The sequence below is a fragment of the Ictidomys tridecemlineatus genome, chromosome 5 (genome assembly GCF_052094955.1).
Source record: "Ictidomys tridecemlineatus isolate mIctTri1 chromosome 5, mIctTri1.hap1, whole genome shotgun sequence".
NCBI classification, from domain to species: Eukaryota; Metazoa; Chordata; class Mammalia; order Rodentia; family Sciuridae; genus Ictidomys; species Ictidomys tridecemlineatus.
In genome coordinates, this window is record NC_135481.1 from 138824464 (window position 1) to 138852148 (window position 27685).

Sequence of the window (27685 nt, forward strand, 5' to 3'; positions counted from 1 at the left end):
ACTTTCAGAATTGATGGTCTTGGACTCCATTGCTATTGCCCCAGTTCCCTGAAAGGTCCCTTGATTTATTCCCTTTATATTAGAACACCATATCTGCTCATTAGCTAGGAAGGTCACTGGGAGGGAGATATTTCTTCGAGCTTCAATAGCAGATCATTTGGCCTTTTTATCATATCTCCCTTGGCACCACAGGAGCTCTATGAGAATGGGGGAGGCTGGGACAAACAATAAAGGCAAATTTATTCCTGAGCAGAAAGCACAATGCAAGGACCCAACCGAATGTATAAATATGCAAAGCAGGCTCATCAGCTAGAGTCCTGGATTTCTAGTTCAATTTTTATTTCCAAAGCTAATTATTCCTGTCAATAGGAAGTCCTGTCTTAACTAAGGTGGCTGGAGGCCATGTGTCATTGGAAATACAAGTTTGAGGCTACACTTAAATCTCCCATTCCATTTAGTTCACAGCAGGGACGTAGACTCAACTAATATTTTGAAGGGTGGAGATTCTAAAACTTGTTCTAAAAAACATTGTTCTAAAGCATTGTTCTAAAATAACTATTTTAAAGAAAATGATGATTTATTTTATCTCAAAATTACATTTTCTAATACATATACATATCATCTATATTATCTTGCCTTTTCTTTTTATCATAATAAAGTGTGTGTGTGTGTGTGTGTGTGTGTGTGTGTGTGTGTGTGTGTAATTATATACACTAGAAGTCCATTTGGGGCAGGTTAAATTAGAACTGGTTACATCACCACAGGCAAACTTTCCAACCCTTAACTATTCTAACATTGCTATAGAGTTAGCCAGAGTCTCGTGCTATCTTTCAGGGAACATCTATTTCAGAATTCCCTTAGCAACTTATTTAAAACAGATTTTTTTGGACCCACACTGGCCATCTTGAACCAAGCACTTTGGAGACAGAACCTGGGAGTTTGTACTTTGAACTCTTCAGGGTGTGTGGAAGTGGAGAGCCAACACACTGTGTGGATCACAGCCTTTCCTTAATCTCACTGTCTGACTCTAGGGGGCGCTCTCCTGCCTTCCAAAGTGAAAAACGGGCCAGGTAGCGCTGAGAATTTATGAGGCTAAAGGGACCATGGGGTGAATTTACAGCAAAGTAATGTTCCCAGGAACCTAAGGGGAGTTGCAGCCTTGACGATAATGTTTAGCCTGCTCAGGCTCCCCTACAGCTTCAATGAGAGAGGTGCTCTTCCTTCTTTTCATTACAACAAATTGGCCCAAGATAAATTGCAACATCCATAACCCACTTAAATGGATGAATTTTATGATATACAAATTAGACGTTAATAAAGCTGTTAAAATAAATGAAAACTTTAATTTTTTTTAAGAAAGAATGTAACTTGAGTATTTAGATGAGCTAAAATATCCAAGACTTTGATATTCTATATCAAAAAGTTCTTGGGGGCTCTTCAAAATGCCTCCATTCATCCAGCTGAGAATGATTGACTATTGGTTTATGTATCACTTAAGACTAGGTGTTAGAAAATAAAATAAAAAATATTTTAAACAAATTGTATATGCTATTATTACCCTCACGAGATCTATGGAATTTATCCATAAAACAAGCATCAACGTGTGCTGATTTTCCGTTTGGTTTCCTCATTATTTCCTTAACAAAGCTACCTGTAGGCTTCTGACTCTTTCCAACACAGAATTTAATTTGGTGACTAACAGACCAAAGCAGAGAGCGCAGCAGGGACCATTTAATCTGTATAAGGAGACTTGTATTTACCGTGGTTTTGTCTAGCAGAGGAATGAAGAGGGCAAGGGAGGAAAGGGCTTCTTCCACTGGCACCGCTAATCACAGGATTGTCCCTCTCTGTAGCAAAATTGGCAAACCCCTGGGCAAGGGACAGCACAGAGTGACTTACAGGGAGGGACCTGGAGAGGCAGGGGACACTGGCAGAACTCTCGGCGAGCAGAAGACAGGGGTAGGTGCTTCCCCTTCCCTCCCTGCATCCCAGATCAGATTGGATGATACTCCATGCCAGGAATGCAACCAGTTCAAAAAAAAAAGCTTTTTAGAGTAAATAAGGATAAAAATCAGATTATCAGAGTAACAACTTTTGGCTTTTGCAAAAGCATGGGTAGAGCAGGGTCTATTCACTCCTGTCATTTATTTCTTTACAAGGACTCCACAAAAGCAGAGAGCACGGGTTTCATCTGCAACTAATTTTAATCAATCTTCTCCAAGGTGCCTGGAAAGGCCATGCCGTCTGATTCCATTTGCAGGGGCTCATAAAAAGTGCAAAATGGAACTCCTCAAGGAAAGAAGCTCTGACACAGTTGGTGCTTTGCAGTCTGGGTCACTTCTCTTTATTTCTGCCCAATAAAAAGAATGCCCATATCATCAGGGAGTGTAGGCGGCTCACTGCCTTGCTGCTGACTCCAAGTCACTGCCAGCCCCTCAGCCCTCCTCACTGTTCAAAAAGTGTTAGCCTCTCCTTCCATCATGTTTGGCCTGACATGGATTATAAATCTTCCATAGTTTAAAAAAAAATGCCACGGTGCACAAGAAGCATTACTATGTACCTCTATCTAAAAAAAGATTGGGGGACATCCACCATATGCCAGGCACTGTACTAGGCACATTGCATTAATCTTCAAAACAACTCTTTCCTTTGGGACTGCCTCTCTATGTATCAGATGAAATAGGCAAAGCAAGAGGAGGTTAAATAAAATGGCTGCTAGCAGATAGCAAGACTGAATTTGAAACCTGAGCCTAGGTTTCTTTTCCGCCAAGCAGTGATGTTTCAAAATTCAATAAAGAACCCAATTATTTTCCTGAAGGTCACTTAGAACAGTATATAAGATTTCTTTCATATTGTTGTTTGATTGCCTGCTGATGTAACAGAAATGTGATGTCTTATCATAGTTCAAAATTTAAACGTTGTCCCCACCATCATAGTCAACAATTCATTATCTTTTTTATTGACATTTCCAGGGCTCTTTCTAACCATTCATCATCTTCGTGAATTTCAAAGCCATGCCCCTTCTACCTGAATTGTTCCTTTTTAGCTTTGCCAGAGACCTCTATCCATTCCAGCTAGGCAATTCTCTTCACACTCTGCCCTTTGTTTTCCCCAAACCAGCAATATGTATTGTACCAATGTGGTATCTATTGTCTTACTTACTTGTTAAGGATTTTTTTGTTCCTGCTAACATTGATCTGCCTTCAAGGTCTGTATGTCCCCCATATTATGAAACACTGCCCCTTGGCATAGATGACAAGTCACAGTGGGTCCAAACTCAGGAGGAGGCATTGATATGCTGTCTATTGGCAAAGATAAGATTCTGCCCACATAAAAGAGAGTCCTGTCAATGGAGGATGAAGCAGCCATTTGAACAGAGTCCCAGAAAAGATAAAGAATAAGCAGTCTGGATGCTGTCTGTCCTCTGAGAGGAGACTGGGCAGGCATCATCCTTCTGGGTAGCCTCTAATGCTAGAGGAAAAGCCACATCTGGATCCCGAGTCCAGTTCCTCACTCACCTAAAACTATCTTGGATCTCCTTTCCTATCTGGAATTCACAAAAGAGTGACCTTATCCCTGCATTAAACCTGATTTCTACTTGGGATACTTTAAATCAAATCCTTATCCTTGTGAGTAAAAGTCTTGCATGGAAAACTTTCATTATCTTGACCCATCTTGTCTAACCAGTTTCTTGTGAAGCCATTTCTGAATTGATGTAACTTCTCTATCTACCATTCACCTAAAAGAACTTTTAATTTGCGTGTCATAATTACAACCCAACTTCACAGTGACCAGTGACTAATTGTTTTATATTTCCTTTTAAGGTCCCTCATTAGACAGAAATCTTAATGTCATGAGTGATTTTGGATCAACTTGAACATACTTGAATGGTGTCAGAGCTCCTGAACTTATTCTTTCCACTAAACCCCTAGACAGTTGCTTGGGGTTTGCCTGGCAACAATTTTACGCCAAGAATCATGGAATTTAAAATAAATATATTAACCTCTCCAATTCACATAAGCAGAAGCTCAGAGCAGTCAGTGGTCACCGTGATAATAGGATTCAGCATGAGCTCTCACATCTGGAAGGTCTGGGGTAATCCCAATGTGGAGGATCTGGACAGAATTTTATTCTATAGACTTTATAATCAAAAAGACAAAATTATCCAGCTTTTCACTGATAGAGGGCCATCTGGTCCATCATGGATGAAACCCACTGACTGGGCTTCTATTATCTAAATGGCTAAAGCTCTAGCCTGGGCACTTTCATTCCTTTTTTTTAAAAAAAGCCTCTTTAAAGCTAGGTTATTTTTATAGCTATAGAACTCCTGGAAGAGTAAACAGGAGGCAAATGTATCAGGCATGAAAGGTGGAAGGGGTTATTTAAGAGTGTTATCAGAACTAGCCAGCTGCAAACACACACAGTATCAGAAAACCATAAACCTTTCCCTTCATAGCAGGACTCAATTATTCCTTAGGCCACCCTGCTGCAGAAGGAGGGTGTTTATAAAACTAGTGTCACAAAACCCTTGAAGTGTCCAGCCCTCCCTGCCATCCTGCTGCATAGTTGAATAGTTTGAGGGGTAATAATCATCTCTCCATCCTCCCTTTTCACAAATGCATTAGAGATTTGAAAGTGATAATGATAAAAATAACAATGACCATGGCTATCATTTCTTGACACTTTCATAATGCCAGTCTATAGTTAACTGGCTCATGAGAGATGGTATAGCAAATGAGTGGCAGAGTTGGGATTTGAACCCAGGTCTTTTGGAGACCATAAATTATGATTTCTTTCACCTGTTACTATAATGTTTCTAATCTCTCATCCCAAAGAGACATGATGCTTGATTAACCTTGTGGAAAACATAAAGGGAGGGAGGGAAGGTTTATGGTCAAATGATCTGTCCACACACAGCTTCTACCTCTTGGAGCTTCAAAATACAATTGAACACATTAAAGGATCTGAGAAGCCCACGGTACAGACATGTGTATTTCTTATTTAAAATCTGGTTTCACAAATTCATTTGACTTCAGAACCCCATTTCCAATCCTGTAAGACAATATTCTATTTTCAAGGGCACATCCTGGAGAATGATGCATGATGTATAAGATGATCCCGAATATAGAAACGAAATCTGATTTTCCCTTGTGGAAAACGGCAAAAGAGGCAGAGCAAGAGATGTTGGAATCCCTACCGGTTGAAACTTTTCCTAATGCTCGGCTGGCTCCTTCTCCCATTCTTGTTCTCTCTGGTCTATTCAACAACATGGCCCTCTGCAGCTGTATATTCCATTCTTTCTGTCTGGTGTGGTCATGGACAGAACACCAGGCTTCTGAGTCTTACTTGTATTCTCACCAACTGAGATATCATAGAGCTTTTGGAACCTCTGCATTCTCAGGTCTAAAGTAATGATTTTAAAAATAATAATACTTTATATGGGTATTGAGCTAGTTAGAATAATATGCTTAAAAGTGTTGAAATAGGTCACCCTAATGGTCTCATTGATTAAGTATGACAAAGGTGATTGTGTTCTGGTTTGGGTCTGAAATATCAACAAAAGTTCATGAATTAAAGGTTTAGTCACTACGGAGAGGAGAGGGATTTTGGAAGGTGATGGGATCATAAGGTCTCTAAACTTCATTGGGGGGGGGGTAATTCATTTATGTATTCATAGCTGAAGGGGCTATTGGGAGGTGGTGGGGACTGTTGGAAGTGGGGCTTAGTTGGAGGAGACTGGTCACTAGGAATGAGGTATATTGTAGAGTATATTTTGTCCAAACCTTTCCTCTCTCTTTCTTTGCTCCCTGGACACCATGAGGTGAATAGCTTTATTTCCACCATATGCTCCCAGTCATCATGTTCTGCCTCAGCAGGGCCCAAAAACAATGGAGTCAAGTGACCATGGACTGAGACCTTTGAAAACATGAACCCAAATAAAGATTTTTCTCTTATAAGCTGATTTTCTCAGATATTTTATCACAATGACAGCTAACACAGTGATAGGCCCATTGCCTAGAAATCACAGCATCTCTTTCCCTACTAAGCAAAATTTCTGTTCACTTTCTCAAACCCAGCTCAAATATCACATCTGACATTAAAGTTTGCAAGCCCCTCTTATTTCCCCAGGGGTGATCTCACTTTAACTCTCCAGACTTCTAACATAGTCAATGTTTCCTGTTTCCATACCATTCACCACAAGGATTCATTCTTATTCTGTGTGTGCCTGTCCTGTGTATCATCTCTGTGAAGACGGGGCAGGTGTCACATATAGAGTATCTTCTATACATAGTGCTCAGAACAGTACAGGGCATATAAATGCCATATGGGTGTTATGAGGCTTCAGAGAACTTGCATTCATACAGGCTGATATGCATACCATAATGATCAAACACAACATAAGGTAGGTAATTTCAAATGTGTGATATGTTCTTGAGTTCAGAGATTAGTGATGGTAAAGAGTTAAGACATTAAAAGGAGTTAAAAATGTTCAAAGCATATCCATAAATGTATTTGGATGCCTGATATAAATATTGTAGTCCTGCTCATCCTTTCCAACATGCACATTTGTATTTATTTCCCATGGAGAGATTGCCTGATTTTCCATGAACTTTTTGAAGGATAATAGATGAATTGGTATAGTATGTGGTCATTGGAAGAGCCAATTGGTTCTTGCTCATAATATGAGCAGGGATATTAGCTGTAATGATACATGAACATGGCTTTAGATGCCAGTGGCATCTCTTATCATATTGGTGGCACTGGGCAAGCTATAAAAACTCTTTGAGTCTCAGTTTTCCTATCCTAAAAAATGGACATGGGAACCTATGACAAAAAGTTATGTGAGATAAGGAGGAGACATTATATATAAATGTTCTAGGCAGAGTATCTAGCAAAATATAGATGTGCAATAAATTTTATCCATTAATAATTAGTATTACTTCCTTTATTCTTCTGAGCTCTGTGAATCATAGACCTCAATCATAGAAATCTTTGTATTCTCATTGCCAAGCAATGCAACAAGCACATGCGTGTAACTCCATACACACTTGCTGTACAGATAAATGAGTAAACCATGAGGTTCAAAAGCAAAACAAGCATGAAAATTAGTTATCTTTGTGACTATAGGAATTCTAGCCATCATGGCTGTGACGTAGGGCATTCCTGCTATTGTTTATGAAGCACTTATTAGATGGCAAACTATAGGTCAATTCCACGTACATTTTAAGATGTAGCACAATTGTGACAAGCAATTTTACACATTTAAAAACAATTAGTCTTGTTGACAAAATAAGACATTCAAAAGAAAAACAAAAAGTCAATTACACAAACGGAAAGCTAAAGTAAATAAATATGTGAAGTACACTGTAGAACTACATGCATACACGTATTAAAACATACGTGTCAACTTGACTAAGACAAAAGATGTGGGGACAAACATGTTGTCTCTATATCTAAAGAGGTAACAATAGGAGGTAGTAGTAGAAAATGCTGTAGGATGAGGAGGGAAGAAAAGAGATGTGTATATACAAAGGTGTCCTAATGATTTTCAATATATGTATGCATTTCTCCTTTTAAATCTTCCCCCTCAGCGCATGTGTGTGTGTGTGTGTGTGTGTGTGTGTGTGTATACAGGCATAGTAGGAAGGAGTGGTCCACCCCTCCTGGGAAGGAAAAGCCAGGGTTTTCTAGGCCCCCTTTTCCTTGTGGTGACTTTATTGCTTCAGGATAATCAAGAGGCAAGGAGGTCAGTAGTGACACTGACTCATATAACAGGGACCAGCTGGCTATGGACTGAATTTTGGAGGTATCATTGTACTTAATACATAGGCTTTAAAACTAGACAGTATGAATTTGAAAGTTTGATTCCAAGCTCTGCCTGTTAGCTGTGTTATTGAGGCAAGATGTCTCTGCCAGTTTCCTTATCTTAAAGTAAGGGCAATGATACCATCTCTCTCATATCCTCATTTCTGAGCATTTTATGATATATTAGTTAGGGTGGAAGAAATAGCACCAAGAATGTGCCACCCTCAGTGTTCATGTTTTGCAGATCTGAGTTATGGTGCACACCTCTCTTTACTGACTTAAATTTTCTCACTCATCACCTCTCTTCATACCAGTCTTCATCCCAGTCTCTGCATCTTTCATGACTGAAGATGTCCTTGTCACTCCCTGTCATTAAGTACATAAAACTCATCGTGTCATACTTCTTCCTACAACTTGAATTATGATTTCAATACCGTTCTAGTCGTTTTTCTGATTGTAATACCCTACTCAGGGTCACATTAGACCAGAAATATAGAGAGAGCCACATAACCCTAGTTTTCCATTTGACTGTAGTTATAGATACCTATATGACCTTGAGCAAGTTTCATAATCTCTAAGAACCTATTCTCTTAGGTCAAAATGAATCTAGCTCTCTTTATGTCCCAGGGTTGAGTATAGCCTGAGCATTCAACAAGATATATATGCCCCATGCAAAGAACTTTTTGAGGTCTGATGAAGGATAAAGAGACTTAGATGCAGGTAAAAATACTAGCCTGAGTGTCATATTCTGGGAAATATCTTTGTACTTTCTACACTTCAGAGTCTTAATTTATTTTAAAAAAATGACTGATGTAGTTCTCTGTAATATCTTTGTTTGCACTGGTAGAATGATCTGACCATGGCTTCTATATAGTAAACAATCAATGTGCTCATTATATAAAAAAAATAAAAAGAAAAAACTCTTGGACTTTAAATATTAGTAGTTAACGTGTACATGTTAGCTACTAAGTGCCAGGTCATATTCTAAGTGTTGAGTCAATAGTCTCATCTGTGGTGGTTACTATTATGTGTCAACTTGACTGAGCCAAAAGATGTTGGGGCAGCTAGTAAAACATATTTTTCTGGTTGTGTCTGTAGAGTGTTTCTGGAAGAGATTACCACCAGATTCAATAGACTGAGCAGAAACTGCCCTCATCATAATGATAGGTGGGCAATATGTAATATGTCGAGAGCCCAGATACAACACAGAGGCAGAGGAAGGGTAAATTTGCTCTCACTCACTCCATCTTCTGCTTTTATACTCCAGATTCTTAGGCATTCAGCCTTAGCCCAGGAGCATGTCTAACCCCATTTCCCCAGCAGTTTTCAGGTGTTGGCCTCATTGCATTAACACTCACTTTCTAGTTCTCCAACTTGCATATGGCAGATTTTAGGACGCCATGGCTTCCTTAATTATATGAGCCAATTCACACAATACCTTTCTATCTACCTGTTATCTGTCTGTATTATACAAAATTATATATATATATATATATAGTACTGTTCTCTAGAGAACCCTAACTAATATATCATAAAATTCTCAGAAATGAGGATATGAGAGAGATGGTATCATTATCCTTACTTTAAGATAAGAAAACTGGCAGAGACATCTTCCCTCAATAACACAGCTAACAGGCAGAGCCTGGAATTAAACCTTCAAATCCATACTGTCTAGTTTTAAAGTCTGTATATTAAGTACAATGATACCTCCAAAATTCAGAAAAATGAACTCCTTGCTACATGCTCTGTATTCAAAAACTTGATTTCAAAAGAGTACCACCTTTTATAATCTCCATAACATTTCACATCAATCATGGTTTTAAGTGCAAGGAACTAAAACCAAATCTGCCAGGCTTAGCAGTGCATTGAAAGAACATTTGAGAGTTCATGGAATGAATGGGAAGGCTGTAAAACCAGGATCAGAAAAAGAGGTATTGATGGTAGAAGCTACATGGTTAAAACCACATGTAAAATCATTTCACAGGAAATTTTCTGATGATGGAGTAGATTGTATTAGACCAACTTCTTACTAGGAATTTTATGAAAAAAAAATCACACATACACACAATATACAACATATTTATGTTATTTATTTGAAGAAATTAGAATGAATGCATAGACCTGGAACCCCATTACCTGCATTCAAAATGTGGCTATGCTATTTATAGACAACAAGATATCTTGGACAAGGAATTAACGTTGCTGTGCCTCAGTAGTTGCATCTCTAAAAAGGGAATAATAAGAACACTATGGAAACATTATGGAAACCTTCCTCCCAATCTTCATGTGATAATCAGGCAAAGCATGTGAGTACCGACCAGTGCCTTGAGGAATACTACCAGAGTAAATGTGAGAAGGAAGAATATGCTGAAAAGAACTAGGTTACTAAATGGCTGACTCAATGTCCCGGGGAACATTTCTAAGGCCTCACAACCCCCTACAACCCAAGACTCCTTAATCCTTGGTCTCACAAACTGTTTCCTTACCCATAAGCAAGCTTTATTTCAGAGGCATCCAGGAAAATTTGAGCTTCTCTGGATTGTCTCAGCTCAAGACTTATCCAACAACTGAAAAGTCGTTCTGACTGAGGGCAAATATCTGATGTGAAAATGATGACTCCTTTCTCATTTTATTTTTGCTTCCTGCTTAAGTTCGACTCTCATGTTCAGCATTTCAGAAGGAAAGAAAACCAACCAGATAGCCTTCCTGTTAACCCTGCAGAATCTGAAAGAACTTCATAAGAACAGAGCTGGGGACATTGCTTGTTGGCAAATAACCACCTGAACTGTCAGCTAAAATCCCACAGCAGAATATTTATCTTTGGAGATAATGCAAGAGGCAGAAAGATCACAGCATGATTTGAGGATCCTAGTGGTACTTGTTCTTTTAACAATGGAAGTGAAATCTCTGGCCTTAGGATCTGAGGATGCTGGACCTGCCAAGAGAGTAGAAGAGTCAGACAGTGCCCGCACCCCATGAAATTTTCCCCAGGAGGTGCCTTTTAGGCACATGAATCTTCTTCAAGGTCAATCAATGTAAGAAATAAGTGCCTAATGGAACACCCAATATCAGTTTAGAAAGGCCAAGAACAGGATTCAATCATTTGAGACGTATAATGTTGACCCCTGATTTGTTCATAGATAATTAAAATTTGAAGTTTTGGCTTTTGTATGGAATTAGTAATTATACACTCTTAAATTTGTGTCTTTTTGTTGTTGTTGTTGTTTGCATTAAAAGTTCATTTCTATACATTCTTATTTAATCTTTACCAAGATGTTCATGGTACCTATCACTATTGCCAGATAAATGAATGAAGAATTTTATGTCTAGAAACATGGGCAAAGCTAGCCAAGGCTAGTAAGTGAGAGAAATCACAGCCTATTAACTGAACTGTGTAAATACTGACAGCAACAGACCCCAAATTGCATCTCAAATGAGTCTGGGAGGATGGGGGGAAGAAAATACCATGGGCCCAGAATAAATGTCCTAGAGTTTAAGGATGATTAGAAAGTGAAGATTTCACAAAGCAGTTACAAAAACATTTGAGCTATTCTTCAACTAAACCTAATATTAGAGCAGCTTGTTTGAAAATCACCATTGTTCCCTTTATCCACTTAGCATTCTTTCTTCGTCAGCCAAGGAAAAGCTCCATTCTCCAAGAAATGCTAGAAATTGGTTAGGGCACTGAAAGACTCATTTCAAGGGGATTTACATAACATGTTAGTAGGTTAAAAACACTGAAAATTGTAGAGTTTGGTCACTTTTATTTATTAGGTCAATAAATATTAATTGTGTTTTTATAACCTACATCTGGATACATCAGAGAGAAAAACATAAAAATTCCTTACCTGTTACGGTTTGGGTATGAAGTGTCCCCTAAAAGTTCACCTGTGAGACAATGCAGAAATATTCAGAGCTGAAATGATCAGATTATGAGGGCTGGATTCTAATCAGAGAATGATCCCATTTGATAGATTAATAATTTGAATGGATTAACTGTGATCAGGTAAGGTGTGAATGGAGGAAGTAGGTCACTGGGGGCATGTTCTTGGGGATTATGTTATCCCTGGCTCCTTGTACTGATATTCTCTCTGCTTCCTGGCTGCCACAAACTGAGCTGCTTTCTTCTGCCATGCCCTTGGGCCATGATGCACTACCTCACATCTACCCAGAGCTATGAAGTCAGCTGACCATGTGCTGAACTTCTGAAACTGTGAGCCAAAATAAACTTTTCCATCTGTAAGGTGTTCATGTCAGTGATTTTGGTCCCACTGACAAAATGCTGACTAAAATACCAGCTATGTACATGACTGTAAAAACCCATTTCCTAATGCAAATGGAAACAGAGGGCAGAACCATTTGGAAAATGGGTGCTGTGATATACCCATCTTTATTTGAATTTTGACAGAGTGTATCAAAGGCGACAGAAAGTCAAGAGAAGCATAGAGTTCTATACAATCTAAACCTCCAAGCACAAAACATTCAAGGGGAAGGGAGGAACCCTCAGCAATAAAGACAAGTAATATCTTAATGCAATATTTTTTAAAAACAAAAGTCAATGCAAATAAATGTACAACAAGCATAATAGCAAATTTTTAAATGAAACTAAACATTTTTTTTCCCAGGCTCTGATTGCCAGGCAGTTGAAAAGAGGCAAGAGGTGAGAAAGGGGGCTCTGTAGATACCTACAGGACCAGCAGGACATGTAAATGCACCTTCCTACCTGAACCCTTGGCAGTTAAGGACAAGCTGCCAAAAAGAATCATGCTGACTTTTGAGAATATAATTTTAGAAGTTGAGCTCCATATGCAAATGGGAAAAAGCTAATTTTTTTCAGCTCTAGTTTGCTTATATACAAATGATCTCACATGATGGAATGGAAAGGACTAAGCAAGAAGCCAAAGGCCTCAGGACCCCCTGCACTATTTATTCTCTTGTTTCTCTGGGCCTCCTTTATCACATATGTAAAATAGTTGAGATCTTTTCCAGCTCAAAACAACCAGCCCCTTTGCCAGATTAAAATTTCCCAGAAAAGAGAGGGATATCTACCTAGCTTCAGATAATGCCTTTGCAAACCAGAAAACAGTGAATTCTGCATGCCTTCAGTGTATATGTTTGAAGTAAGGTCTGAACAAAATTGGTCTATAATTTATTTTCATTCAGGAAACTAAAAACTTACCTATTGCTCAAGGGTGCAGAATAATTTCATATAGCAGCTAAACCTACATAGAGGTATTCTCATCCCAAGTGCACCTGTTCTGATGTTCATCAGTCAACTCAATGAATAATTTTCGGCAAGTCACTGAATCTTTCTAGACTTCAGTCCTTTCATCTATAAAACAAGGGGATAGACTTGATCTGTGGGGCCTCATAGCTCAACATTCAATGATTCTCAGAGTCTATAAATTGATTTCTCATGTCCTTAAGTTGGGAAAACAGAATAAAGCTCATGCTCCAGGGAAAATATCACAGTCTTATTAGTCAAATTTTATTTTACTTTTGCAGTTTCAACAGCACTCACCTCTGATGATCTTTCTTTACATTTCCATTTGAAGAGATCATGAATCTGAAAACAATTAGCTTCTTTACAACTGGAAAGAAAATAAGATACTGGGGAAGTACTATCTTCATAGCTTTTTAAATTTTTAGTCCAGTAAGGACCCTTCTCATTAATTGTTTTTCTATTGTTAGGGCTGCAAGGCATGGGAACAAAACTGAAATTAAAATAATGATGACGATGATGACAGCATCTCATTCTCAACGACCTCCTTTAGAACAAAATCATCTTTGCCAACTCATGTGTTATTGCTTGACATCTCCACTGACACTTCCAGATTCACACAGAATTGTCCCAGGGCCATGAGAATGTTCCTTGGTCTTAATTTCAGTGTCAGCTCTGTGGTGTGTAAGGTCTCTGAGTGTGTCAGGATGTCTCACACCTTCTCTTTTCACCTGGTAAACATTTGGATGGTGCAATCACATTCCCTTTTGGCCACTGTTTCAACAGTTTTGCACCTTTGGGTTTAGTGTCATTATTATCAGCGTCCCCATCTCCCAAATCCTGCTCCACATTTTCTTTTCTTTCTCTTTGACTTAACACAATCCAGAAGGGCGTCATAATGTGTTCTGTGTGCTAATAGCCTTTTCATCCAAGTGCAATCATTCTCTTTAATATTTTATTTTTATTAGCATGTATTTTACATATTAATTGGATTCAGCATGATATTTCCACACACATAAATACAGGATGTACTGATCAAATCCAATCTTCCTTTATCCACCCCTCTTCTCCCTTTTCAACCTCTAGTAACCACTCCTCAACATAGAGATCAATTTTTTAGCTGCCGCATATGGAAGAAAACATGTGGTTTTCACTTTTCCGTGTGTGGCTGATTTCATTTAATGTGTCCTTCAGTTTCATGCATTTTGCTGCAATGACAGGATTTTACTCTTCTTTATGTTTCAAGAGTATTCAATTTTGTATATATGTCATATCTCTTCACCCTCTAAATCTTAATAGACACATAGTTTGAGTCCACATCTTAGCTAGTGCTATGTTAGTCAACTTTCTGTCACTGTAACAAATACTTGAGAATAACAAATTAAAGGGAGAAAAATTTAATTTTGGTTCCTCATTTTAGAGGTTGCTGTCCATAGTTGCTTGGCCATGTTGCTTGCAGGCTGCGTCAAGGCAGTAGTTCATGGGGAAGTGCAAGTTGGAGAAAAGCTGCTTAGCTCATGGTGCCCAGAAATCAAAGAGTGAAAATATTTTATAATAATATCCCTCCCCACAAATCAATTCCATTCATGATGTCAGAGCCCTTTAGCCAATCACCTCCCCAAAGGCCCACCTCTGAATACCGCTGCACTGGAAATCAAGCCCTGAATCCCTGAACCCTTTAGGGACATTCCAGAACCAAATCACAGCATATACTCAGAGGTAGGATAGCTGAATCATATGCTCATTCTAATTTTAGTTTTTTAAAAGAACCTCCCCACAGTTTCCTCAGTAGTTCCCTATACAAAGAATCCACTCAAAATGGATCAAAGACCTAAATAGAAGAGGTGGAACTACAAACCTACTAGAAGAACACATGGTGGAAACACTTTGAGACTTTGGATTAGGCAATGAGTTTTATATATATTCACAAATAAAACCCAAAATGGACAAACAGAATTACCTCATATTCAAAAGTTTCTGTATCGTAAGTGCATTCTTAACTGTGCCAAGCAAGGCACAGGGAGTGAAAGTGCATATCTGAACATATGTGAACAAAGAAAAAAACCATGTTTCCACCATTTTTTTTTTCTCTAGGCAACTTTCTCTGGCAGATACCAGGACTCTATACCACCATGAAAAAGTCACTTGATCATTTCCTGTGTTCCTGTAACAACTAGAGCATGTTTGTGAGCCTTTGCCGTATTGTACTGTGATTATGTGGGGACACTGTTCATAAAACTAAGACTCCTGTAAACTCCTTCAAAGAAATAATGGATTGTATTATCCATTATCTTATCATATAATGAAATTTTAAAGAAATGAAATAATAGCTGTTATGTGTTCATTGATTTAGTCAACCCACACTGGACTTTTAGCTGTATTGAAAACTTCTCTAGGATACTACCACAAATTGTGGCTGCTTTTCCTCTGTTGGGGTCCAGATTTGATGTGTACACACAAAAGTTTATGTTATTCAATTCAAGATTGTTGAGAGGTGAGTGACTTTTATGAGATCTGTAACCTCATCAATACACTAATACATTTGATGAATTAATAATTTTAATGGATGACTGGACAGTAACTACAGGCAGTTGGACTATGATTGGAGGAAGTAGATCACTGGGGAAATGCCTTTGGAGAGTAAATTTTGTTCCTGACCCCTTAAGTTCTCTCTCTCCTGCAGCACACCCTTCTGCTATGATGTTCTGCTTCATCTTGGGCCCAGAGCAATGGAGTCAACTCCATGGACTGAACCTCTCTCATCCATCTCAGCCATTCAGGACCATGGTCATACCCAGGAACTTTTTTAAAAAAATTATTCCTAATCATCTCATCACTCTATAACCTCCTTTTCAAGCATGTTTTTTTCTTTCTAGCATCTAGCATCTAGCATCTAGGATCTAGAACCTTGACCCTAGCAATTCCCACCTTTGCTAAAACCTCTATTTCATGGACTCTATTACCTTTTCATTGTCCCTCCTGATTTTCACTTCTTACCCAGCTTATTTTCCAGGACTTTTCATTATAACCACCCCTGAAATTTGCTCTCAATCACGTTGCTGTCCTTAATACTTGTCTGAGAAAAGCAGTGCTACAGATAATTATTGCCTATTTGAGTCCCCACCAGAGCAAAAGAACACAGTTTAGAAACTAGTTGTATTTTACACACATGGCCACATAGTGAAAGTGGCCCCTTGCCCAGGGAAGACAACTCCTGTTTTCAGGCCTATATGTTCTTTGGAAAGGGATGGATAGTCAATCATTTACAGAGGAGAGAATGAGTATGTGACAGTGTTGATTCGCAAATATAAATGGATTATTTAAGATATAAATAATAGAAATAGAATATAATGAAAGTGAAGAAGTAAAAAATTATCTACAAGTATTCAGCTTGATAATTTGTTAGCTAGTAGTGTTATTTATCTAGATGAAATTTCAAAGAGGGAATAAGTACAAGATTGGGAGATGGACCAGAAAGGTCAAGTTGAATTAGAGTTATCCAAAAGAAATTGTCACAGAGGCAACAACTGGACAGGTAAGTATGGGGCTCTGGGATACGTCAAGACTGGAGATAGTGATTTGACAGGAATCGGTATATTTATGTGCTATTTAAGCCTAATACAGTATTGTAAAGATACCTGATAGATAAGCAGAAGCTGGGGTTCTGGATCAGGCCCTGAAGCCAAACAACATTTAGAAGATAGATGAGAAATCTAGTGAATAAATCGGCAAAATGATTTGCTCTTCAGTATTCAGGGAGCTGAAAAGTGGTGGCATGGAAACAAAGATCACAAGCATGTGCCAAACATTTGACACTCACTGTCCTAAACCTCACACCTTGCTGAATGGGCATTAGTATTTCCAACCAATCAAGAAACAAAAGACTAATTACCTCACTCAAGTTCACACAAGTTATACATTTTAGTGTTGGTACACATTATAGTTTGGCTTTGGAATGTCCCCAAAGTCCATGTGTTCAAGGCTTGATCTCCAGTTATCAGGAGGTGGTGAAACCTTTAAGAATTGGGGCCCAGTGGGAAGTCATAGGTCATTGAGGGCAAGAGACCCTGTCTCCTTCTCTCCTTTACACCAGACCACTAGGTGAGATTCTTCCTCTACTGCCCACTCTCACCATGGTAGGCTGTGCTCCCACATGCTCAAAGCAACAGGACTAATTACTCAGGGATTAAAACATTCAAACCTGTGAGACAAAATAAACCTTTCTTTTTTAAAAGTATTTCAAACATGTGTTATAGTAGCAGAAATCTGATTAACACCACACACAAAAACAGTTGGCTAAGTTCAAAATTGTATGGTTTTCTGATGTCTTACTATCATCATTGAAGATTAAAAAGAATGAATGGAGGATAAAAGGGAGGAAGAAAATAAAGATGAAAGAGGAAGAAAGAGAGAAGAGGTAGGAGAAATGAGGCAATGAATGAACTCCAGTGATCCCAGTGAAAAGTTTCAGAATGGAGTCTGGTTTCACTGAGAAATCTACTATACTCCATGGACATAGAAAATAATGCAGAGAAGGCTTTATCCCTGATGAATCTCAACCATCACTGCCAGGATGCTTTGATATTGTTGTGGTTAAAACTGCAACTGTCTTTCAGCTTTATCTTTAGCCCTCATGCCTGTTCACAACTGGTGTTAATCAACTTACTCTTTGTAAAGTGCTTGTCATGTATCAGAGACCTGGAGCTAAGTAGACCTCAAAACTATTATATACAGTTATTTTCTCGCTAGCTGCAGCTGAATTTCCCAGGCATTGTTGTTGAGATTTGATTGGGGGAAGAAAAAGTTATCAAGCAAGTGGAACATGATCTCCGTCTTACAGACATGCAGTTTTCCTTGCTGATCATTATTCCTGTATTCTCAAATGCTTACAGGTTTTTTCTCACTGTATTTGTTCCATTACTTACTAAATATTGACGTTATGTTTCCCAGAAAGTCATTCCCATGAACTTGTGTTGTTGTTGCTATTCTCTTTGGAGAGAAAAGAAAAAAAACTATTGGTGGGGGGAAAGGGATGTGGGGCATGGACTATTTATTTCATTAGGCAGTCAGCCTAGAGGCCAAGTTTTTTTTAGGAGTATGAGATGCAGGGATTTGAGTTTTCTTTATGCAGCAATGCTTAGATTTAGAGAGTGGGGGATGAGACAAAACAAAAGTCATATTTTGGTGAGATCACAATTGTTCTCCTGTTCATTTATTTTCCTGGTCAAAGACATATTTATGAAATACAATTTACAAAAAATAAAAATAAATAGCCCCTGTTTTTCTGGCCTCCTGCAGTTACAGGGCTCTACACCCCTTCTCTGACCATTAACAGTGCCTCAGATTTTTCAAACCTTGTTTTCCATTCACAGTTCTAACTAGCCAAACTCTCATCTGATTCCTCCATCACCCTCTGGTTTGAGAGGTTTGTTCTAACTGTCCCTTTGTTGAGCTGCACCATCTGCCTCTTCCTTATCACAAGATGGTTTTCCAGTGGATCAAGCATCAGCCTGACTTCCATAATAAGATCCCTAGTTGCTTTGTTCACATGCAGAAAATTTAATACTGCTTCTCCTATTCCTATAATGAGTTAGGTTTTTAATTATTCCAGAGACGCTGTCTAAAAGCTAGCTGTTATGCTGAATACCCTTTCTCTGGGGTATGGTAATAGTAAGAGAAAAAAAGATCTCTGAAGTAGGAATTGATAGAGGAACTAAAGAACCTCTGACCCCAAATCCAACTCTTCATTTTCCAACTTGGCTGAGGTGATTTTTGCTCTTTGTGTCAAATAGCCAATCAGTGAAATGGGGAGGTTCTGGGAAACATCTACAAAAAACAAGCTGAAAACCTCAAAACAAGGGTTTCAATAAGAATTATTACAAAGGAACTAAGTGGGCTCATTATGTTCACAATGACCCACAGAACTACAACAATGTTGTTTGGAGTCCTTCTTTGTGGGATTTTGTGGAACTTTATTGCTTAGCATACAAATCCATTAGATAGTGTCTTGGGTTTAAGAGGTTAAGCAAAAGAAATTATTGATTTTCATGCTGACCACGTGAACCCATAATTTTTGACCCCGATGTGTAATTTTTTTTTTTGGCAGAAATGGAGGTCACGAGATAGAAACTAATATTCATCAAGAAGTGTTTTCCAACAGGTGTGGTGGTGCATACCTGTAATCCCAGTGGCTCGGGAGGCTGAGACACCAGAAATGCAAGTTCGAAGCCAGCCTCAGCAACAGCAGGTGCTAAGCAATTCAGTGAGACCCTGTCTCTAAATAAAATACAAAATAGGGCTGAGGATATGGTTCAGTGGTTGAGTGCTCCCGAGTTCAATCCCTGGTACCAAAAAAAAAAAAAAAGGTGATGTTCACTCCTAGCCATGTTTTCCGGTTCTTATCACATTTCATCTAACTTTCCTTTGCAACATCTTCCAAAACTTCACTTGCATTTTTTTCAATTTCTCCTTCTGATTCATTTTGTCGTTTTGGACATTTTTTTATTTTGCCTTAATACTAATAATTAATATTTGCACACTTACCTTATGTCAGGAAATTTCCTTAAATATTCCATAGGCAAAGAGTCACAAAAGTCAGGTTATGTTATATTATCATCTCTCCTTTACAAGGTAAAAACAATGCAAAAATCTCTGCCATATACAGTGCTAAAAACAACTTGTCCCAAATCAAATACTTAATAAATGGAAGCACTCTGATCTAACCCAGGCCTTGGAATCAACCTTAGACTCTGGGCTTTTAACTTAATCAAGGAATTTAGATCCCCACTCTAACCTTGGAGTTCTAGTGCTTTATCTAAAATTTAACAATTTTAGACTTAAAAAAAAAATGGTTGTTCCAAATCTTAGCAATGATTGCTTTGGGATGGTTGAAATCCAAGTTGTGCGCTCCTGAATCAAATGTGTTGATTGTTCAGGGGTGGGAGTCCTTCCCATTAAATCTAAAAGCTGAACATGTTAGAGACATCCATAGGCTGTTTTTCACTGCCACCTTTCCTCTCCACTTTCTCCTTCTTACGTCTTGGTCAGTTGTTTATTTATCTTTAATATTTCTCAGGGATCTTCTGAGCTATATAAAGTATAAACAGTAAATTTTAATGATATATTCATCTAAGCTATAATTTAGAGTAGGCAGAATGTCACATGAAATGAAGGTAACATGTACCATATCCAGACCTGGGAGAGATGTTAATCTGCACATCATGAAATGAAATACTCCAGGGGAACCTATTGTACTTCAGTTCCTTTGTGCAGCAATGTGAACCAAAAAAGGATTGATCCAGTGTTTGGCACCCCTTATAATACTGGTACTTCAGTGTTCTTGAAAGACACCTGGGCTAGAAATGACAGGGATGCCCCAGAAATGGAAGAGACATCCCTGGTAGATCTGTAGAGAGGATACACCACTCTTGCTACCACTGACACCATAAAATAGAGGGAGCAGATTTCATTATCAAAGTACATGAAGACATGAAAATTGGAAGCAATCTTTAATACAATGTATTTCAGAAAACTCAGGGAAATATAAAAAGTACTCTTAAAATGTATTTTAAGTAGGAGATGCTTCTACATATAGATTTTTATTACTATGAACAGGTTAACTAGACACAGAAACTAGAATGCAATAGGGAAAAATAACAGATTTCTACTTGAAGAACCACAACTAATCATTTAAAACATCAATTGTTCTTTTTTTCTGGTTTTATTTTCCTCTTCCTTTCTGTTCTCTTAAATTTTTACAGAGATTTATACTTCCTAATACCACCTTACAAATGAAACAACAGATCCACCAAGCTTTTTTCTCTCCCACAAGACTTTAGAGAATAATATTCATTACACTTTTCATTCCTAATTATGAGCTGCATGTCAACCAACAACTATCCTGTGTTTGCTAAGGACCAAAGAAAGATAAAGTAAGTATAAATCATCAAGAAACAGATATCAGCTTGATCATAAACCAAAGAGCTGTGAATTGCCACATTTCAGTATGGAACACTCTAGTTTATCCTCCTGTTCAAGAAGCCCATAGATCGGAGCTGTGAGAGACATGTGAGCAGCAATACCCAAGGGTAGCATATGAGAGCAGTTTTCTTTGTGGCTTCTCTGTTGTGTGTGGGCGATAAGGATAATTGCCATTAGAGCAATAGAGAGCAGCAACAATAACAGGTGCACAGGTCCCTGCCACTAATTCACTGTGCAGGATTTGGATTATCCCCCTACTCCCATTCTCTGGCTTCAGAACTGGTAGGACAATCCCATTCTCAGAATTCATCTTTGCAGTCTTAAATCAGTCAAATTGCTTTGTCAGGTCAATTTCCTCCATCTCCTCTTCCTAAAAGCAGTTTAAGTTCCCTAGCTGAATTTCTGGGGAGAGTAGAGACGCATGGTGGGATGTGGGAGGCAAGGCCATTGGGAAGATCATTAAACTACTTAACTTTATTTGAGTGATCCTAAATTTCAATAATCCAAAAGTTTAAAGTAGTGAGCACACTGCTTAAAATACCTGGATTGCAGACTGATTGCACACCTGCTGGGATACATCAGACAAGGAAGCTCCCAAATAGGAAGGAGACTGAGCAGGGGTCCCTCATGCAAAAGTTCCTGCCTATCTCTCCTGAGAGAGAATCTGTTATGTCTCAGTAGTCTGGAAAGGCACTAAAGCACAGAGACATCAATAAGAGGTTTTCTCTTTTTGTCAGCTATATTGACTTTCAGAGTGCTATTGAAAAGGTCATGACCTTGTTCCATAGCAGAGGATTTTGTTGACCCATGCCTGATCTGCAAGGTTACACTGGACATTCAGGGTCTGTGAGCTATGCTATTTAAACAACTAAATCTTAGTTTCTTAAAGACCCTATCTCTCCGCTCATGTCTCACTCCATTTAGGCTCCTGTTTGTCTATAGGGCTTTGATAAGGCAACATTTAACCCAAGTTTTCCAAAGTTTAAAATGCTTTAAATCCACAGATAATTTACCTTTGTTATCTGCTGAAACTGTACTGTGATTCCCATCCCTGTCTTTGACTTATGCAGCTCCCTGTCTCATCTCAGCCCACAGACACCCAACTATGCTTGACTTCCAAGTTCTGTTTCCAGTATCACATAGGCTTTGAGTTACTTGATCCCTGTCAGCAATGAAATGTGACTTTAGCCTCCTCTAGAACTTACGGCACCCGAGTTGTATTTCTGGTTGCCTCATAACTAATTGTTTGTTTCTATACACCCTTACTCTCCAACCCTTTAGGTTCCTCCGAGGAAGTGGTCATAGCAATCACATGTATCACACTTGTGCCTCAAAGCTGGTGTTTAATGTAAATGTGTTGACTAGAGTAAAATTTCAGCTGTCTGTAAACACAGTGATCCCTCTTTTCTGCTGCCCATGCCTCTGGTTTTCATGTGTGCATTCAAGGAAGGACACATACTACACATTGTCTCACTTCCCTCTACCAAGTCCATGCTAAATGTGGGCCAGTGCTGATTAATTAGGACACTCTCCACTTAGCTATGCCTACTTTATAGCTCTTTTGTGATTAATTTAATCCTAGTGGATTTCTTTTAATTGCTCCTTGGTGAAAGAAAGGAAAGAGGAAGTGAGGAGGGAGAGGAAGAAAGGAGAAAAAGAAGAAAAGTACGCTCCCTGTCCCATGCACTTTAGCTCCTCTCTCTTTACCACAGAACTAAAGGAGCCCAGCTGATCTCCTGGTGAGTTATGTGCCCTGAAGGAAACACTTTAAAGATCATGCAAAGAATTTATTATGCATCCTGAAATACTTGGAAGATTGTTGGACCATAGTCCAGCCTCCTATCAGATCACTCTCTAGTTTGCATCACCCCGTTCTTCTTTCTTGTTCACTAATTTATTCAAAAATTACTTTAATCTTTATAATTTGTCTAGCTCTCTCCCAGGGCACCATGCATATCAATCTAATACTAATGTTGTAATTCTAATGTTATAATTTCAAAGCCCATGCAGTCCAAAGCAAGAGTACATTGTATTTTAAAAAACACACTTCAATAGCCATGACTTATTAAAAGTCAACTGACATATGTCTTTCTATACTTTAGAAATTGAGGCCCCATTTTCAATCCACCAAAATGGTTTGTAACATACCCTGTCCTCTAATTTCAATGTTCTCCTCTACTCCACTCCTAATGTTCTTTCCCCAGGAAAAAGTCTTCTATAAACATGCTGCCTGATTTTTCTATCTTTGTCCTTCCCTGATCTCTTTCATAATTAATGTTGTAGCTATACTTAGCCTCCCTTCCTCCTTCAGAGAAAGAAAAGGAGAAAGCAAAAGGGTAGAAAGAAGATTCTTTTCTGCCCAGTAATGTTTATGTAAATAAGACAGAGACCCCAACCCCCAATAAGTTTGCTTTTCAGCAGCAAAACAGACACACAAGTATAATAGTACCTTCTGTATGCTGGGCTGTAATGCACACCATTGTTGCATAGGAGGGCAGGTATTCTGCTCATGCAAACATAGCTGAGCCTATGATGGCCAGAGGGCTGCCTCCCAGGAGGGCAGCAGGGAAGGGGGCACCATGGAATGAAGCTAAAGAAGGCAGGAGCCCCATCCCAGTGGGTCTGTAAAGCTTTTGTTCAGGAGGCTCAGCTTCAGGTCTGTCTTTTAATGTTCTCTTCACTAACTGAGCAGTCTTCAAACTATTGGCAGTCATTTCTAGTTCCTGGAAATAGACTTCCTATCTTTTTTGTTACCTAATGAGTCCAGAATTGGACCAGATGCCCTAGTGTGTTCTAATCAGTGCCTTACAAAAGGCACATATCCCAGGACTGACAGAATAGGCCTCTGAACACAATCTCACAGTATTTTAGCTTTTTCCGTCACTGCAGCACACTGAACCCAAAATATAAATGTTCATTTCTGAAGTACACACAGATCTTCTTTCTCTACCATATTAACTAATTAAGCACCATTTAAATTGTACTTAGCCTGGGCATTATTTCTACCCAAGTGCATCAATTATCCACATTAAATTTCACATTCCACTTTGATGCCCAATCGCCTAATCTTTCCAAATTTCTCCTGTGAAATGCTTCTATATGGGTTTCCTAACACTTTCTCTATTTTAATGCCATCAGTAAGTGTGAAAAAGAAAAGAGTACATATTGCCTCTGTAAACCCTTTCATTAAAAACAAAGAAATATAATAAAGAGTGACAATTCATGGTAACCAAACTTACAAAACTAGGCTGGGGTATTTTTTATTTTTGCTTTTTAAATTTTGTTTTATTTTGTATTTCTTTGAAATTATTCCTACCCTAGATCCATAAAAGACAAAGGAAATGGAAACACTGACAATTTAAATGACTTTCTGAGCCTCACTTAAAATGCCTGTGGTAAAAATGTTAGTAGCTTAGATTGGTATAAAGATCAAAAGCTTTAGAGTCAGACAGGTTGCGGGTGGAGGATAGGGGTGAATTTGAGCTAAGATACCACTCAGCTCTATGTCTTTATAGATGTGACTTCTCTGGGTGTCAGTTTTCTCATGTGCAAGGCAGCAGAAATAAGACCCATCTTGCAAAGACTGTTAAGAGAGCAAATAGAAGTACCTAATATATCTGTTCCATAGAGGACATCTATGATAACTGCTCTGAGGTTGATGATGATGATGATGATGATGTGACATTTTTGCTACCCATTTTCTAAACCAGGGGCAGGCAATAATTTTCTCTGAATGCCAGATAGTAAATATTTAGACTTTGTGGTTCACAGGGACATATACTCTGCCACTACAACAGAAAAGCAAACATAGGAAATACATACATAAATGACTGTGGCTGTATTTTTAAGGTATTCAAAACCCATTATAAGCTGCACTGGACCAGTGAGCTACCAGTTGTTGACTTTTATTTTATGTCATCAGCTATTAATTCATTCAATAAATGTATATCTGGATTTTACAATGAGCTGGCAACTGTACCTGGACCAGTAACTCCAAGAAAAAACAACTCTTAGAATACACCAATAAACAAGATGGGGGGTGGCATTTATGTTCATAGGGTATACCTACATCCTTATGTAAGGTAGTAAATAAACAAGAACACACATTAAGTAAACAAGAAAAATATATACCATAGTGCTAGAACTATGCACAGAATTAAAACAGATGAGGTGGATGCCCATCATATCTTATACCTCACTAGAGAACAGAGTACTGCAGAAGTTTTTCATTGATGTCATTGGCAATTTTTATCTTAGGATCTTTGCAAAGATTTTAAAGTTTCTCAAGATTCATGTTTCTAAAGAATTAAGCTGAGTTTTCAGTGATGATCTCTTGAACAGGCATTTTCAGAGACAGCAACCCCAGAAACAGGTAAGATACCAAGGGCAAGAGGACACAGCAGATTTTGGACCTCAGTATCTCTAGAGTCTTGAGAAGACACTGGAGCATTCCCTTCCCTCGATTTTCCTAGAGTCCTGTGTGATGAGGGGGAGTCAATTTGTAGTAAGGTCTCTGTAAATTAGTGGGCGTCATCACATGTAAAACTGCTGTAGGTTGGGCCCCAAGCTATACTCTTTAAGGAAAAATCCTCCATTTTCACTCTTCTCAGCAACCCTAGAAAAGAAAATATTATAAAACCTTGTTTTATAGATGAGAAAATTGGGGTTTGGAAAGGTTGTGACTTGTAACAAAGTCAGTAATTGGCTGTGCTAATATTTGACCTTAAATCTGTCTGGCACTACAGTCTTCCATTCCTTGCATTTTGCATTTTTTCCAAACATTCCAAAGGATTGCTATATTTCTTTCTACATTTCCAACCCTGGCACCCATTGTCTATTATCACTTGACTCTTTAGTCAAGAACCTATCTAAAACCTACTCATATGCTTAACACAGATAAGCAATATTGTCAGACAACTTTTAAAACTCCACTTGTATTGAATCTACTTGTTTCCTCTTCTAGCTAGGCCAATAGCAATATAATTTTAAAAAGTAATCAAATGTGTTTGACATGATTTATTTTCACAAATCTATGCTGCCTCACAGCAATTAAATTGCACTCTTCCAAACATAATGCTGAGCCGAGCCTTAAGTATCAGCTCAAATTAACCTCTCATTGGAAATAATAGAACAACATTGGTCCACAGTCATTCAGGCATTATTTAAAAAAAACTAATGGGATTTTATTTTCAGTTTTATAATGATCTGTTCTATCCCCTGATCCAAAAGACTCCTAAAATAGGCTTAACAGATACTCAGTGAAATGATGGATTCTCTAATCAAGTGTGCCACCCCAAGATATCCATTGATACCTGATGTTTTGTCTAATTATATCTTTTCCAAATTATTAAAATGCAACTATAGGATAGGCTGTCTCATTTTTCTTTTTAAGTTCAACAGATATATCTCTTCCTATAATCAGTGATGAATAGGATGAAAAGTGATTGATATGCAATGTTTCTGTTCACTAATGCCTTCATTCTAAAACATCTCATCCAAATTTTTTCTTTGTTTCTTCTTTCCCTCATCCAAAGCCAGGCTAAGAATTTGCTGTGATTTTAAACCAGTTACACATATTTCTCATCTTTGAAGCAGAGAAAAGTTGAGGTAGCAGTGGACATTGGAAGAGTAAGGGTGAAGGAATAACAAGGACTACTAATGATTTCCAATGACTACAGACAGCAATTAGGAGATCTGAATACATTTCTTTAAGCACTTACTATGAACCAAACTCTATGATGAAAATTTTAAATAGAAAAAAAGATGGTTTAGAAAAGTTAAGCAAACGTCCTAAGGGAACAAAAAGAGGAAGGGAATGGAGATAACCATTTCATTTCAGTTCTGTCTGTTGTCCACATGGTTTCAGCCATACGGTGCTATCCTCCAGTGCTTTAAATAACTACCATAGTCATGATCCCTTCTTGGCATTATTGGTGAAAAAAAAAAAGGTGATATTGTCTTCAAATGTTTGGGCTTTCTTTGAAGAACATAGCAGCAATAACACTATATATTTATTGAATTGTTCTACCATTTTGACTGTCATTGGAGGATTGGACTTAGCTATAAAATAGACTCAAGAGAAAGAATATATTTGTATTCAGTGACTTTTCTAGTTTGCAAAACCTAAATCATAGTAAGTGTTTAGTAACCATTGATTGAGTGGTAGGTTTACTGGTTGGATGGTTGGAGATGTCCTCAATAGATGAATGGATAAAAAAAATGTGGCATTTATACACAATGGAGTACTACGCAGCACTAAGAAATGACAAAATCATGGAATATGCAGGGAAATGGATGGTATTAGAGCAGATTATGCTAAGTGAAGCTAGCCAATCCCTAAAAAGCAAATGCCAAATGTCTTCTTTGATATAATGAGAGCAACTAAGAACAGAGCAGGGAGGAAGAGCAGGAGGAAAAGATTAACATTAAACAGAATCATGAGGTGGGAGGGAAAGGGAGAGAAAAGGGAAATTGCATGGAAATGGAAGGAGACTCTCATTGTTATACAAAATTACATATAAGAGGTTGTGAGGGGAATGGGAAAAATAAGGAGAGAAATGAATTACAATAGATAGGGTAGAGAGAGAAGATGGGAGGGGAGGGGGGGATAGTAGAGGATAGGAAAGGTAGCAGAATACAACAGTTACTATTACGGCATTATGTAAAAATGTGGATGTG

The 27685-nt window shown here is 38.2% G+C and overlaps 1 protein-coding gene across 2 annotated transcripts in view; it reads right to left on the reverse strand.

Moving 5' to 3' along the window:
• The window catches only part of Agbl1 (AGBL carboxypeptidase 1), a 704812-nt gene that overhangs the window by 162572 nt on the left and 514555 nt on the right, over positions 1-27685 (reverse strand). For both annotated transcript variants that reach the window (XM_078051197.1, XM_013356285.4), the window contains exon 21: positions 20685-20708. In XM_078051197.1, the coding sequence (XP_077907323.1) occupies positions 20685-20708 (24 nt within the window). The remainder of the gene's footprint in view (positions 1-20684; positions 20709-27685) is intronic.